Below are 12,363 nucleotides of genomic sequence, written 5' to 3' on the forward strand. Positions count from 1 at the left end.
AGTTTCTCCCCCAAATACTTAAGCAATTAAACTATAAGCTACGTCTTTTTGGTCCATAATCACTCCCCCCTTCTCCCCCCACCCCACGCCCCGCACTACCCCTCTCCTTCACCCAGCCCCTACTGTTGTTTTGGCAAATGGACATTTTAAGGCAGATGCTGCATGTATGAAGTTCTCATTGCGTGAGGAAATAGAGAAATACACTGTGGAGGGAAACGCAAGGATTGTCTAATACTGCGGGAGTGAGCTGGCTGGCTCAGCTCCCTATGTATGGGATGGGTGCTCACCCAGCAAAGCTGACGCATGGCCACCACAGCAACCACGCTTCATCGGAGTTCAGAAGCACCTTCTGTAGAGGAAGAAAGGCCCATGTTCCTCGTACTCAAAGCGGTGGACCCACAGTGGTTGGAAGCCCTGAAGCGATGCTAGGAGGGAGCCACCCATCCACACTGCAGTGTCTCTTTCGGGCAACATGTTTACCTGGGGGGTGTCATTAGGACACATGCTTCTCAGCTCCTTCTGCCGATGGTTAGGGAAACCGCTGAGCATGGTGCTCCCCCCACAGAGTAGGATATACCCCATGAGGTCTCATTTGAGGGTGATGTCACACTTGTTAAGGCAGGACACTGTCTGGGTGTGGAGGCCCAGCTGCATGGACTTGATCAGAGAAGGCTTGAAGAACATCTCTGAGCAGAGGAACCTTTCCTGGCACAGGTATATCTCCTGCCCATCCGGCAGGGTGTACTGGATTGTATGCTCAGTAGCTGGGACTTTCTTCTCTTCAGTGGGGACCAGGGCCACAAAGCAGCATTTCTTCTTGATGTCCTCCACAATGCCCAGCTGGTCCTCAGTGAAGTGTTTCTCTGAATTGTTCATCAGGCCCATCAAGTAGGTCGTCAGGTCAGAACCCACATAGTCCAGCCGTCCAGTGATGCTGGGCAAAGGATAGCCCTCGTAGATGGGAACTACATAGGACACACTGTGGCCGACCTCCACAACCAGGCCAGAGGTCCTCCTGTAGGAGTACATGGACAGGCGGGACTGGTAGGCGATATGCATTGCGGGAGTTTTGAAGGTCTCAAACAGCATTTCAGCATACTTCTGTCTATTTGTGTGTGGGCTCAGGGGTGGGTCTGAAACCAAGGTGGCGTGCTCCTCTGGGGCAATCTTCATCTCTTGATGGAAAAGATATTCCCAGATAGCCTGCACTGTACCCCAGTCCATGATGATGCCATGTCGCAGAAGATTAATTAGCTTGAGACAAACTTCTGGGTTGATAAGCTCGTGCCACACAAATGTCTCCTTGTGACTGTTCCCAGTTTTGGCCGTCTCCATGTAGGGTTTGCCCACTGTGGGTGAGATCATGTGGGTGGGCTTTGGCAGCCCGGCAAAGCCACATTTACAGTAGCCCGTGCCAAGGTCCACGACCACTGCTTTGGTCAACTCTAGCTTGGGCTTCTTATTGACCACAGGTGATTTTGTAGGTTCTTCTGGCTCTGAACGGTTGCGGCGAACCCACACTCCTGCTTCGCTGGGCCATCCTTTAACGAGGCAGTCTGGAGGACCTGTGTCTGCAGGGAGTCCTGTTCACCCGTTCTCTCAGAAGGCCAATCCCCTATGATTGCCGCCTGTGGAGCCCACATGCTCTCAAGAGCTGTTTTGCTCTCAGAAAGTTCCTCAATCCCACTGGCCTCAAGGCCTGAAAGGCTTAAGTCAGAGGGCAACCTGAGAATTTCCCCAGTAATGACACCACTGATTATGACATAATCCAGTGTCCCAGGGCTTTCTAGATACTGGGAACCTTTGTGTGGGTTTGTGTGGGAACCTAACTCCTGTGTTAGGGTAGATTTGAAATAGTGTTTCTGAAGGGACTTACTTTTTACTAAATTTTGTAGTAAACCTGGTTTATCCAATCAATTAATATTCATTGAGTGCTTACTATGTGCAAGGCAGGCAGCAGTGAAAAAAAAAAGACAAAAATCTCTGCCCTTGTAGAGTTTACATTCTAATCAGTGGGGGTTGGGGAGAGGCAGACAATAACCAAAATAAATATATGTTAGAAGATGTTAATGGCAAAAGAGAAAAGCAAAGCAAGGAAGGCTGGGGAGAGGGTGGCTGTGTTAATGTGCCATGTAGTTTTCTCCCTGAGACAGTGACACTTGAGTGAGGACCTGAAGGAAGTGAGGGAGAGTGCCACGTGTATATCGGGGAGCAGCAGGTGCAGACGACTGTGGGTTAGAGCAGGGTCTGTAAACTCAGGCCTGCAGCCTGTTTTTCTTAATAACGTTTTATTGGATCACAGCCACGCTCATTCCTTTACATGTTGTCTATGTCTGCTTTTGTGCTACAACATCAGAGTTGAGTCATTGCAATAAGTACTGTATGGCCTGCAAAGCTGAAAATGAGTATCGACTATCTGGCTCTTTGCAGAAAAAGTTTGCCTATTCCCAAGTTAGAGGATTCTAAGAAGACCAGTGTGGCTGCAGTGGAGACAGCAAGGAAAAGTAGAGACGGGAGAAGGGGTGGGGGAGGGAGAGCAGCTCACGTTAGGTCTCATAGGCCATTGCTAGGACTTTGGCTCTAACTCTGTGTGAAGTCAGAAAGCACTAGAGAATTTTGAGCAGAGAGTTGACACCATTTGATTTAGATTTTAGCAGGACCAATGGATGCTATGGTGACCGTGCCAAGCACTTCTGTCCCACCTATTTCTTAGGGCAACCTGCAGAGGAATTATTTTTGGACACATATGTGCACACATACTCCTCCTTTGTCCAGGTCATTGGGTTGACAATGAAATTAGACCCTACAGTCCCACTGATGAGAACACTGAGGCTCTCGGGTACATAGCTCACCCAAGGATATCCAGCCAGCAGTGCCAAGTTCTGCTGACTGCGAGTTCTTCCCAGGGGTGTCCCTTGATGGGACCCAACATGTGTCTCTGAGGCTGCTTGGCCACTGTATCACATGCCATCGCTGAAGCTGGGCCTGTTGGTGCTGACACCCGCTGCTCTCAAGGCGCCCAGGATCCATCCTTATGTTATGCAGCACCGTGCTCTTAATAAGGAGGCAGTCACTACAATGGTGGGCTTTCTCCTTTAAGGAAGTTACTGGGGATGCTCTTTACTCCTTTTGGGGTATGAGAGAAGAAAAGGACCAAGTCTAGTTTCATGAGCCTTGTGACTATGTGATAGGGGCAGCTTCTTGGTTCAATGGGTAGAGGAGGAGATGGTATTGAACTTTGAAAGAAGAATAGGAAAGTACTTTTCTCTATGCCTGGCTGCCTGAGAAATAGCTAACTTACCTCTGCTTTTCAGGGGTTTGCACGGCCAACTTGGATTGTCTGACTTTATTTCAAGAGAACTTGTATGACAACCAAAGGTGTATTTAGTTTAGAATCATCCATTTTCCTTCTCCTCAACCCACCTCTTGATTTCTGAGAAATATGCAGCTGCTTAGCACATTTTTACTGCCCTGGAGTCCTGTAAGAGGCTCTACTAGTTTCCTATTGAGGCTGTGACAAATTACCACAAATTTAATGGCTTAAAACACAAATTTATTATCCTGCAATTCTGGAGGTTAGAAGCCCACAGTCAGTCTTAGTGGGCTAAAATCAAGGTCTCAGCAGGCCTCGTTCCTTCTGGAGGCTCTAAGGGATAATCCTTTTCCAGCTCCTAGATGCTGCCTACCTTCCTTGGCTTGTGGCCCCTTCCTTCATCTTCAAAGACCTCTCAGACTTCTGCTTCCATTGTCATATCTCCTTATCTGAACTTGACCCTCCTGTCTCCCTCTTAAGATAATTCTGATTACTTTGGGCCCACCTGGATAATCGAGGGTTGTTAATCTCCCCATTGCAAACTTCTTAGCTCGCATCTGCAAAGTCCCTTTTACCATGAAAGGTAACATATTCACAGGTTCCAGGGATTCAGATGTGGACATCTTTGGGGGACCATTATTCACCCTCTGTCACTCGACCTGTGCATCCCACTTCACTAAGACACTCAGAGCATGACATGCTCTGTTTCACAGGCTCCTCCCCCACTGCCCATGCTTGCTGTCCTTAGTGCTTTCTGTCATCATAGGTGGGAGAAGTGATGTGCTAGCTTAAGGTCAATTGCTCCATCTGTAAGGTCCATGGGCACAGGGACTGTCAGGGTCCATCCCCACATCCTTCAGGCTAAAGCCAATGGACCCATTTCACTCCTTTTACTTCACCTCTCAGGATTATGCATACTTGGATGCTGTCTCCTGATGGAAACCCTTTTCCCCTTAGCTTTCACGTCACCCTTTGTGACCCTTCTCTCTGGGTCAGCACACAGTGGTATCAATGACGGAAAGATATAAAGACTGTTGGCACACTGAACCCAAAACCTCCACTGCCTGGCACACGCAACCCTGCACACTTGTCACCAGCCATCTAAGGCGTATGTGGGCTCCTGGGGTCTCTGGTGAGGTCCCTCTAGGTAGAGACACTCTATGTTGCTCATACTTTCTTGGGCCGTATTTTCTCATGGGATAACACCTACTTTTGCTCCTCTGGCCCAAGACCAAAAATAACATGAGATGATCCTTCTGGAAAGCAACGCTGAGGCTCTCCCCTATCGTGGAGAAAGAAAACGTGAAAAAATTAGACCAAGAAACACATTTCTCCCTGAGGTGGTATCCTTGCTCCTAGTTTTGTTTTTTGGGACACCACCCACCCTTGACCTTTGGAGGAAAGGTGAACCAGGCCCTGTAGCTTTAGCAGCTATGGAGGGAAGAAAGAGAATCTAGTAAGGAAGAGGCCAGTGTACAACATCTCTTTTCACGAATGCAGATTCCTAGATCTCCCCCCCCCCACCTTACTGAATCTGAATGTTTCGAGCCTAGGACTGTTGAGACCTAGGAATCCAACTCTTCAATATGTTGACATTTGGGAAACTGAGTCAAGCTCCCAGCAAAGAAAAGAATTCCTTGTCAGACAGACAGTGAGCCTCATTTCCAAAGCTCAGCCCGCAGTGTGATAACCCCAATTCTAAGACTAACCAGTTCCCTTGAGGTGGAAGGGAAAGGAGCTGTCTTCAGAAGGTGGAGATACTCTGTTGAGGACTAAATCTAGATCATTTCTCTTTCCCGAGCTCCATAATCCACAGCCTAGTGGCCTCCAGACATCTCTAAGTCAGCATGCCCCAAATGGAACTCATTGCCTTCCCCTGTATAACCACTCTTGCCCCTGTATCCTCTGTCTATATACGAGGAGCCCTACCATCCACCTAGATGCTCAAGCCTGAAACCTGGAGGCAGTGGATAGGGATCAAGCTGATGAGGGGATATAGCACTATCAAAATCAGATTCGACTAACATTTTGAGTAGTTTGCCCAAGCTCATACAGATTATAATAGTGAAGCTATATTTGAACTCTGGTCTTCTGAGTCCAATTCCTTACTCCTTTTTCTATTCTGTACTGTCTTTCCATAAGGAGTGGAAGAAGAGGAGGCTTAGGGGGTCCATAAACATTGCCTTTAAATAGCTTAAGTGTTGTCACATGGAAGAATTAGCTTGCCTTGCACAACCTCAAAAGTAGACCCAAGACCAATTAATGGCTTCTTCAGAGAGGTACAGATGTCAATCCAATGTGAGGAAAAGTTTGTCCCTCACAGCTGTCCGTGCCAGATCAAGTGTTTAATCCTCAGGTTCTGTGATTTTGAGACACCACCAATGGAACTTGGTGGTGCTCATAACTGTAATCCTTATAAAGTTGTTGCCCACATAATCCAGTTCCCTAGTGCCATGTTCCAAGAAACAATTCAGCAAACAGAAATCCCCACGAGTTATTTATTAATGTTCTTATATGTTCCACAGCAGTATTTCTTATGTCTTAACAATCCCTCTTTTCTTTCCTATCCACGTCACCTAATCCTTCAACTACTTCTGCCCTTATTAATTTTCCCAGAAAACTTCCTTAGCCCCAGTTGTTTCTCTTCCCCTCTTCCTCCTGTTTCTTTACCAAAGCCCTAATCTGTCTTTCTTTTTTAGAGCGGTGACAGTTTGGTACAGAGGACCCTATGGGAACCTAATGAATTTGTTTGTTCTGGATGACAGACCATCTTTGCTTGGGCAGAGGAAAGAGATTCATCCTTCTCTCTTCCTCACTCCCCACATCTAATCATCTAATGTAAACGCAGTGCTAGAGGCTAGAGATGTCACAGGAGCCTACGTGAAAGGGTCTCAAATGTTAGACTAAAAGCTTGGATTGAATTGAGGACAGTTGAGAACCAACAAATTAGATTAGATTCTACCTTCTGAATTTCTTTAGAACCTGCCCCTTCCTTTTTTTCCCACACTATCACAGCCTTAGCTCAGGCCACCTTCAAGCCTTACAAGAATTTCTTCAACATCCTCCTTTTAGATCTCAGAGCCTTGTCCCTCCATATTACAGCTAAACATGAATCATTCTAAGATTTTGTCCTGGAAACCAAATCTGACCACTCACCTGCTTAAAGGCTTCATTGGCTCCCCAGCTGTCGTCAGTTTAATCCAAGCCCTAACCTCTAGCATTTGAGATCCTCCCTAGTTGCTCCCAAGACTGCCTAATCCTGATCTATTTTTCCAAACACCTCAACTACTGGAAGCTCTCCACCATGCCTCCCTCGAGTGTTTGCTCAGGCTGTGCTCTCTGCTCAGGATGGCTTTCCCTCCCCTTAGCTACCGGACAAATATCCACCTATCTTGCAGTACTCTACGTAGGCAGCACCTCTGTGAAGAACCTTCTGACTCCCTCCCTCCTTTGTGCACCTCCGTTCTCCCAATAGACGTACACCTGCAAACTCCTCTGCATCCATTCATCTTCTTCCCAACTAGACTGGGCACTGCTTGTGGCCAGGTTTCTTTCATCAGGGCCTACACACTCTTTTTTTTTTTTTAAACATCTTTATTGGGGTATAATTGCTTTACAATGGTGTGTTAGTTTCTGCTTTATAACAAAGTGAATCAGCTATACATATACATATGTTCCCATATGTCTTCCCTCTTGCGTCGCCCTCCCTCCCACTCTCCCCATCCCACCCCTCCAGACTGTCACAAAGCACCGAGCTAATATCCCTGTGCCTTGCGGCTGCTTCCCCCTAGCTATCTACTTTACTACGTTTGTTAGTGTGTATATGTCCATGACTCTCTCTCGCCCTGTCAAAACTCACCCTTCCCCCTCCCCATATCCTCAAGTCCGTTCTCCAGTAGGTCTGCGTCTTTATTCCTGTCTTACCCCTAGGTTCTTCATGACATTTTTTTCCCTTAAATTCCATATATATGTATTAGCATACGGTATTTGTCTTTTTCTTTCTGACTTACTTCACTCTGTATGACAGACTCTAGGTCTATCCATCTCATTACAAATAGCTCAATTTCATTTCTTTTTAAGGCTGAGTAATATTCCATTGTGTATATGTGCCACATCTTCTTTATCCATTCATCCGATGATGGGCGCTTAGGTTGTTTCCATGTCCTGGCTATTGTAAATAGAGCTGCAATGAACATTTTGGTACATGACTCTTTTTGAATTTTGGTTTTCTCAGGGTATATGTCCAGTAGTGGGATTGCTGGGTCATATGGTAATTCTATTTGTAGTTTTTTAAGGAACCTCCATACTGTTCTCCATAGTGGCTGAACCAATTCACATTCCCACCAGCAGTGCAAGAGTGTCCCCTTTTCTCCACACCCTCTCCAGCACTTATTGTTCCTAGATTTTTTGATGATGGCCATTCTGACTGGTGTGAGATGATATCTCATTGTAGTTTTGATTTGCATTTCTCTAATGATTAATGATGTTGAGCATTCTTTCATGTGTTTGTTGGCATTCTGTATATCTTCTTTGGAGAAATGTCTATTTAGGTCTTCTGCCCATTTTTGGATGGGGTTGTTTGTTTTTTTGTTATTGAGCTGCATGAGCTGCCTGTAAATTTTGGAGATTAATCCTTTGTCAGTTGCTTCATTTGCAAATGTTTTCTCCCATTCTGAGGGTTGTCTTTTGGTCTTGGTTATGGTTTCCTTTGCTGTGCAAAAGCTTTGAAGTTTCATTAGGTCCCATTTGTTTATTTTTGTTTTTATTTCCATTACTCTAGGAGGTGACTCAGAAAGGATCTTGCTGTGATTTATGTCATAGAGTGTTCTTCCTATGTTTTCTTCTAAGAGTTTGACAGTTTCTGGCCTTACATTTAGGTCTTTAATCCATTTTGAGCTTATTTTTGTGTATGGTGTTAGGGAGTGATCTAATCTCATACTTTTACATGTACCTGTCCAGTTTTCCGAGCACCATTTATTGAAGAGGCTGTCCTTTCTCCACGGTACATTCCTGCCTCCTTTATCAAAGATAAGGTGTCTATATGTGCGTGGGTTTATCTCTGGGCTTTCTATCCTCTTCCACTGATCTATCTTTCTGTTTTTGTGCCAGTACCATAATGTCTTGATTACTGTTGCTTTGTAATATAGTCTGAAGTCAGGGAGCCTTATTCCTCCAGCTCCTTTTTTCGTTCTCAAGATTGCTTTGGCTATTCGGGGTCTTTTGTGTTTCCATACAAATTGCGAAATTTTTTGTTCTAGTTCTGTGAAAAATGCCAGTGGTAGTTTGATAGGGATTGCATTGAATCTGTAGATTGCTTTGGGTAGTAGAGTCATTTTCACAATGTTGATTCTTCCCATCCAAGAACATGGTATATCTCTCCATCTATTTGTACCATCTTTAATTCCTTTCATCAGTGTCTTATAATTTTCTGCATACAGGACTTTCGTATCCTTAGGTAGGTTTATTCCTAGATATTTTATTCTTTTTGTTGCAATGGTAAATGGGAGTGTTTTCTTGATTTCACTTTCAGATTTTTCATCATTAGTATATAGGAATGCCAGAGATTTCTGTGCATTAATTTTGTATCCTGCTACTTTACCAAATTCATTGATTAGCTCTAGTAGTTTTCTGGTAGCATCTTTAGGATTCTCTATGTATAGTATCATGTCATCTGCAAACAGTGACAGCTTTACTTCTTCTTTTCCGATTTGGATTCCTTTTCTTCTCTGATTGCTGTGGCTAAAACTTCCAAAACTATGTTGAATAAGAGTGGTGAGAGTGGGCAACCTTGTCTTGTTCCTGATCTTAGTGGAAATGCTTTCAGTTTTTCACCATTGAGGATGATGTTTGCTGTGGGCTTCTCATATATGGCCTTTATTATGTTGAGGAAAGTTCCCTCTATGCCTACTTTCTGGAGGGTTTTTATCATAAATGGGTGTTGAATTTTGTCGAAAGCTTTCTCTGCATCTATTGAGATGATCATATGGTTTTTCTCCTTCAATTTGTTAATATGGTTTATCACATTGATAGATTTGCGTATATTGAAGAATCCTTGCATTCCTGGAATAAACCCCACTTGATCATGGTGTATGATCCTTTTAATGTGCTGTTGGATTCTGTTTGCTAGTATTTTGTTGAGGATTTTTGCATCTATGTTCATCAGTGATATTGGCCTGTAGTTTTCTTTCTTTGTGACATCCTTGTCTGGTTTTGGTATCAAGGTGATGGTGGCTTCGTAGAAGGAATTTGGGAGTGTTCCTCCCTCTGCTATATTTTGGAAGAGTTTGAGAAGGATAGGTGTTAGCTCTTCTCTAAACGTTTGATAGAATTCACCTGTGAAGCCATCTGGTCCTGGGCTTTTGTTTGTTGGAAGGTTTTTAATCACAGTTTCAATTTCAGTGCTTGTGATTGGTCTGTTCATATTTTCTATTTCTTCCTGATTCAGTCTTGGCAGGTTGTGCATTTCTAAGAATTTGTCCATTTCTTCCAGATTGTCCATTTTATTGGCATAGAGTTGCTTGTAGTAATCTCTCATGATTTTTTTTATTTCTGCAGTGTCAGTTGTTACTTCTCCTTTTTCATTTCTAATTCTATTGATTTGAGTCTTCTCCCTTTTTTTCTTGATGAGTCTGGCTAGTGGTTTATCTATTTTGTTTATCTTCTCAAAGAACCGGCTTTTAGTTTTATTGATCTTTGCTATTGTTTCCTTCATTTCTTTTTCATTTATTTCTGATCTGATATTTATGATTTCTTTCCTTCTGCAAGCTTTGGGGTTTTTTTGTTCTTCTTTCTCTAATTGCTTGAGGTGCAAGGTTAGGTTGTTTATTCGAGATGTTTCCTGCTTCTTAAGGTGGGCTTGTATTGCTATAAACTTCCCCCTTAGAACTGCTTTTGCTGCATCCCATAGGTTTTGGGTCGTTGTGTCTCCATTGTCATTTGTTTCTAGGTATTTTTTTATTTCCTCTTTGATTTCTTCAGTGATCACTTCATTATTAAGTAGTGTATTGTTTAGCCTTCATGTGTTTGTATTTTTTACAGATCTTTTCCTGTAATTGATATCTAGTCTCATGGCGTTGTGGTCAGAAAAGATACTTGATATAATTTCAGTTTTCTTAAATTTACCAAGGCTTGATTTGTGACCCAAGATATGATCTATCCTGGAGAATGTTCCATGAGCACTTGAGAAAAATGTGTATTCTGTTGTTTTTGGATGGAGTGTCCTATAAATATCAATGAAGTCCATCTTGTTTAATGTATCATTTAAAGCTTGTGTTTCCTTATTTATTTTCATTTTGGATGATCTGTCCATGGTGAAAGTGGGGTGTTAAAGTCCCCTACTATGAATGTGTTAGTGTCGATCTCCCCTTTTATGGCTGTTAGTATTTGCCTTACGTATTGAGGTGCTCCTATGTTGGGCGCATAAATATTTACAATTGTTATATCTTCTTCTTGGATCAATCCCTTGATCATTATGTAGTGTCCTTCTTTGTCTCTTTTAATAGTCCTTATTTTAAAGTCTATTTTGTCTGATATGAGAATTGCTACTCCAGCTTTCTTTCGGTTTCCATTTGCACGGAATATTTTTTCCATCCCCTACTGTCAGCCTGTATGTGTCTCTAGGTCTGAAGTGGGTCTCTTGTAGACAGCATATATAAGGGTCTTGTTTTTGTATCCATTCAGCCAATCTGTGTCTTTTGGTGGGAGCATTTAGTCCATTTACATTTAAGGTAATTATTGATATGTATGTTCCTATTCCCATTTTCTATATTGTTTTGGGTTCATTATTATAGGTCTTTTCCTTCTCTTGCGTTTCTTGTCTAGAGAAGTTCCTTTAGCATTTGTTGTAAAGCTGGTTTGGTGGTGCTGAACTCTCTCAGCTTTTGCTTGTCTGTAAAGGTTTTCATTTCTCCATCAAATCTGAATGAGATCCTTGCTGGGTAGAGTAGTCTTGGTTGCAGGCTTTTCTCCTTCATCAATTTCAGTATGTCCTGCCACTCCCTTCTGGCTTGTAGGGTTTCTGCTGAGAGATCAGCTGTTAACCTTATGGGGATTCCCTTGTGTGTTATTTGTTGTTTTTCCCTTGCTGCTTTCAATATGCTTTCTTTGTATTTAATTTTTGACAGTTTGATTAATATGTGTCTTGGCGTGTTTCTCCTTGTATTTATCCTGTATGGGACTCTCTGTGCTTCCTGGACTTGATTAACTATTTCCTTTCCCATATTAGGGAAGTTTTCAACTATAATCTCTTCAAATATTTTCTCAGTCCCTTTCTTTTGCTCTTCTTCTTCTGGAACCCCTATAATTCGAATGTTGGTGCGTTTGATGTTGTCTCAGAGGTCTCTGAGACTGTCCTCAGTTCTTTTCATTCTTTTTTCTTTTTTCTGCTCTGCAGTAGTTATTTCCACTACTTTATCTTCCAGGTCACTTATCCGTTCTTCTGCCTCAGTTATTCTGCTATTGATCCCATCTAGAGTACTTTTAATTTCATTTATTGCATTGTTCATCGTTGCTTGTTTCATCTTTATTTCTTCTAGGTCTTGTTAACTGTTTCTTGCATTTTGTCCATTCTACCTCCAAGATTTCGGATCATCCTTACTATCATTATTCTGAATTCTTTTTCAGCTAGACTGCCTATTTCGTTTTCATTTTTTAGGTCTGGTGCATTTTTATCTTGCTCCTTCATCTGCTGTGTGTTTTTCTGTCTTCTCATTTTGCTTATCTTATTGTGTTTGGGGTCTCCTTTTTGCAGGCTGCAGGTTCGTAGTTCCCGTTGTTTTTGATGTCTGTCTCCAGTGGCTAAGGTTGTTTCAGTGGGTTGTGTAGGCTTCCTGGTGGAGGGGACTAGTGCCTGTATTGTGGTGGATGAGGCTGGATCTTGTCTCTCTAGTGGGCAGGTTCACGTCTGGTGGTGTGTTTTGGGGTGTCTGTGGCCTTATTATGATTTTAGGTAGCCTCTCTGCTAATGGGTGGGGTTGTGTTCCTGTTTTGCTAGTTGTTTGGCATAGGTTGTCCAGCACTGTGGCTTGCTGGTCGTTGAGTGAAGCTGGGTG

General features: G+C 43.2%; 1 protein-coding gene across 1 annotated transcript; it reads right to left on the reverse strand.

Annotated features, from left to right (window-relative positions):
* Nucleotides 1–336: 336 nt before the first annotated feature.
* On the reverse strand, nt 337–1,643 carry LOC136143023 (actin-like protein 7A). Its single transcript, XM_065901308.1, is given in 2 exon segments — nt 337–1,523; nt 1,526–1,643. Coding segments are annotated over 2 exon segments (1,305 nt in total).
* Between the last annotated feature and the right edge of the window lie 10,720 nt (nt 1,644–12,363).

The sequence above is a fragment of the Phocoena phocoena genome, chromosome X (genome assembly GCF_963924675.1).
Source record: "Phocoena phocoena chromosome X, mPhoPho1.1, whole genome shotgun sequence".
Taxonomy (NCBI): Eukaryota; Metazoa; Chordata; class Mammalia; order Artiodactyla; family Phocoenidae; genus Phocoena; species Phocoena phocoena.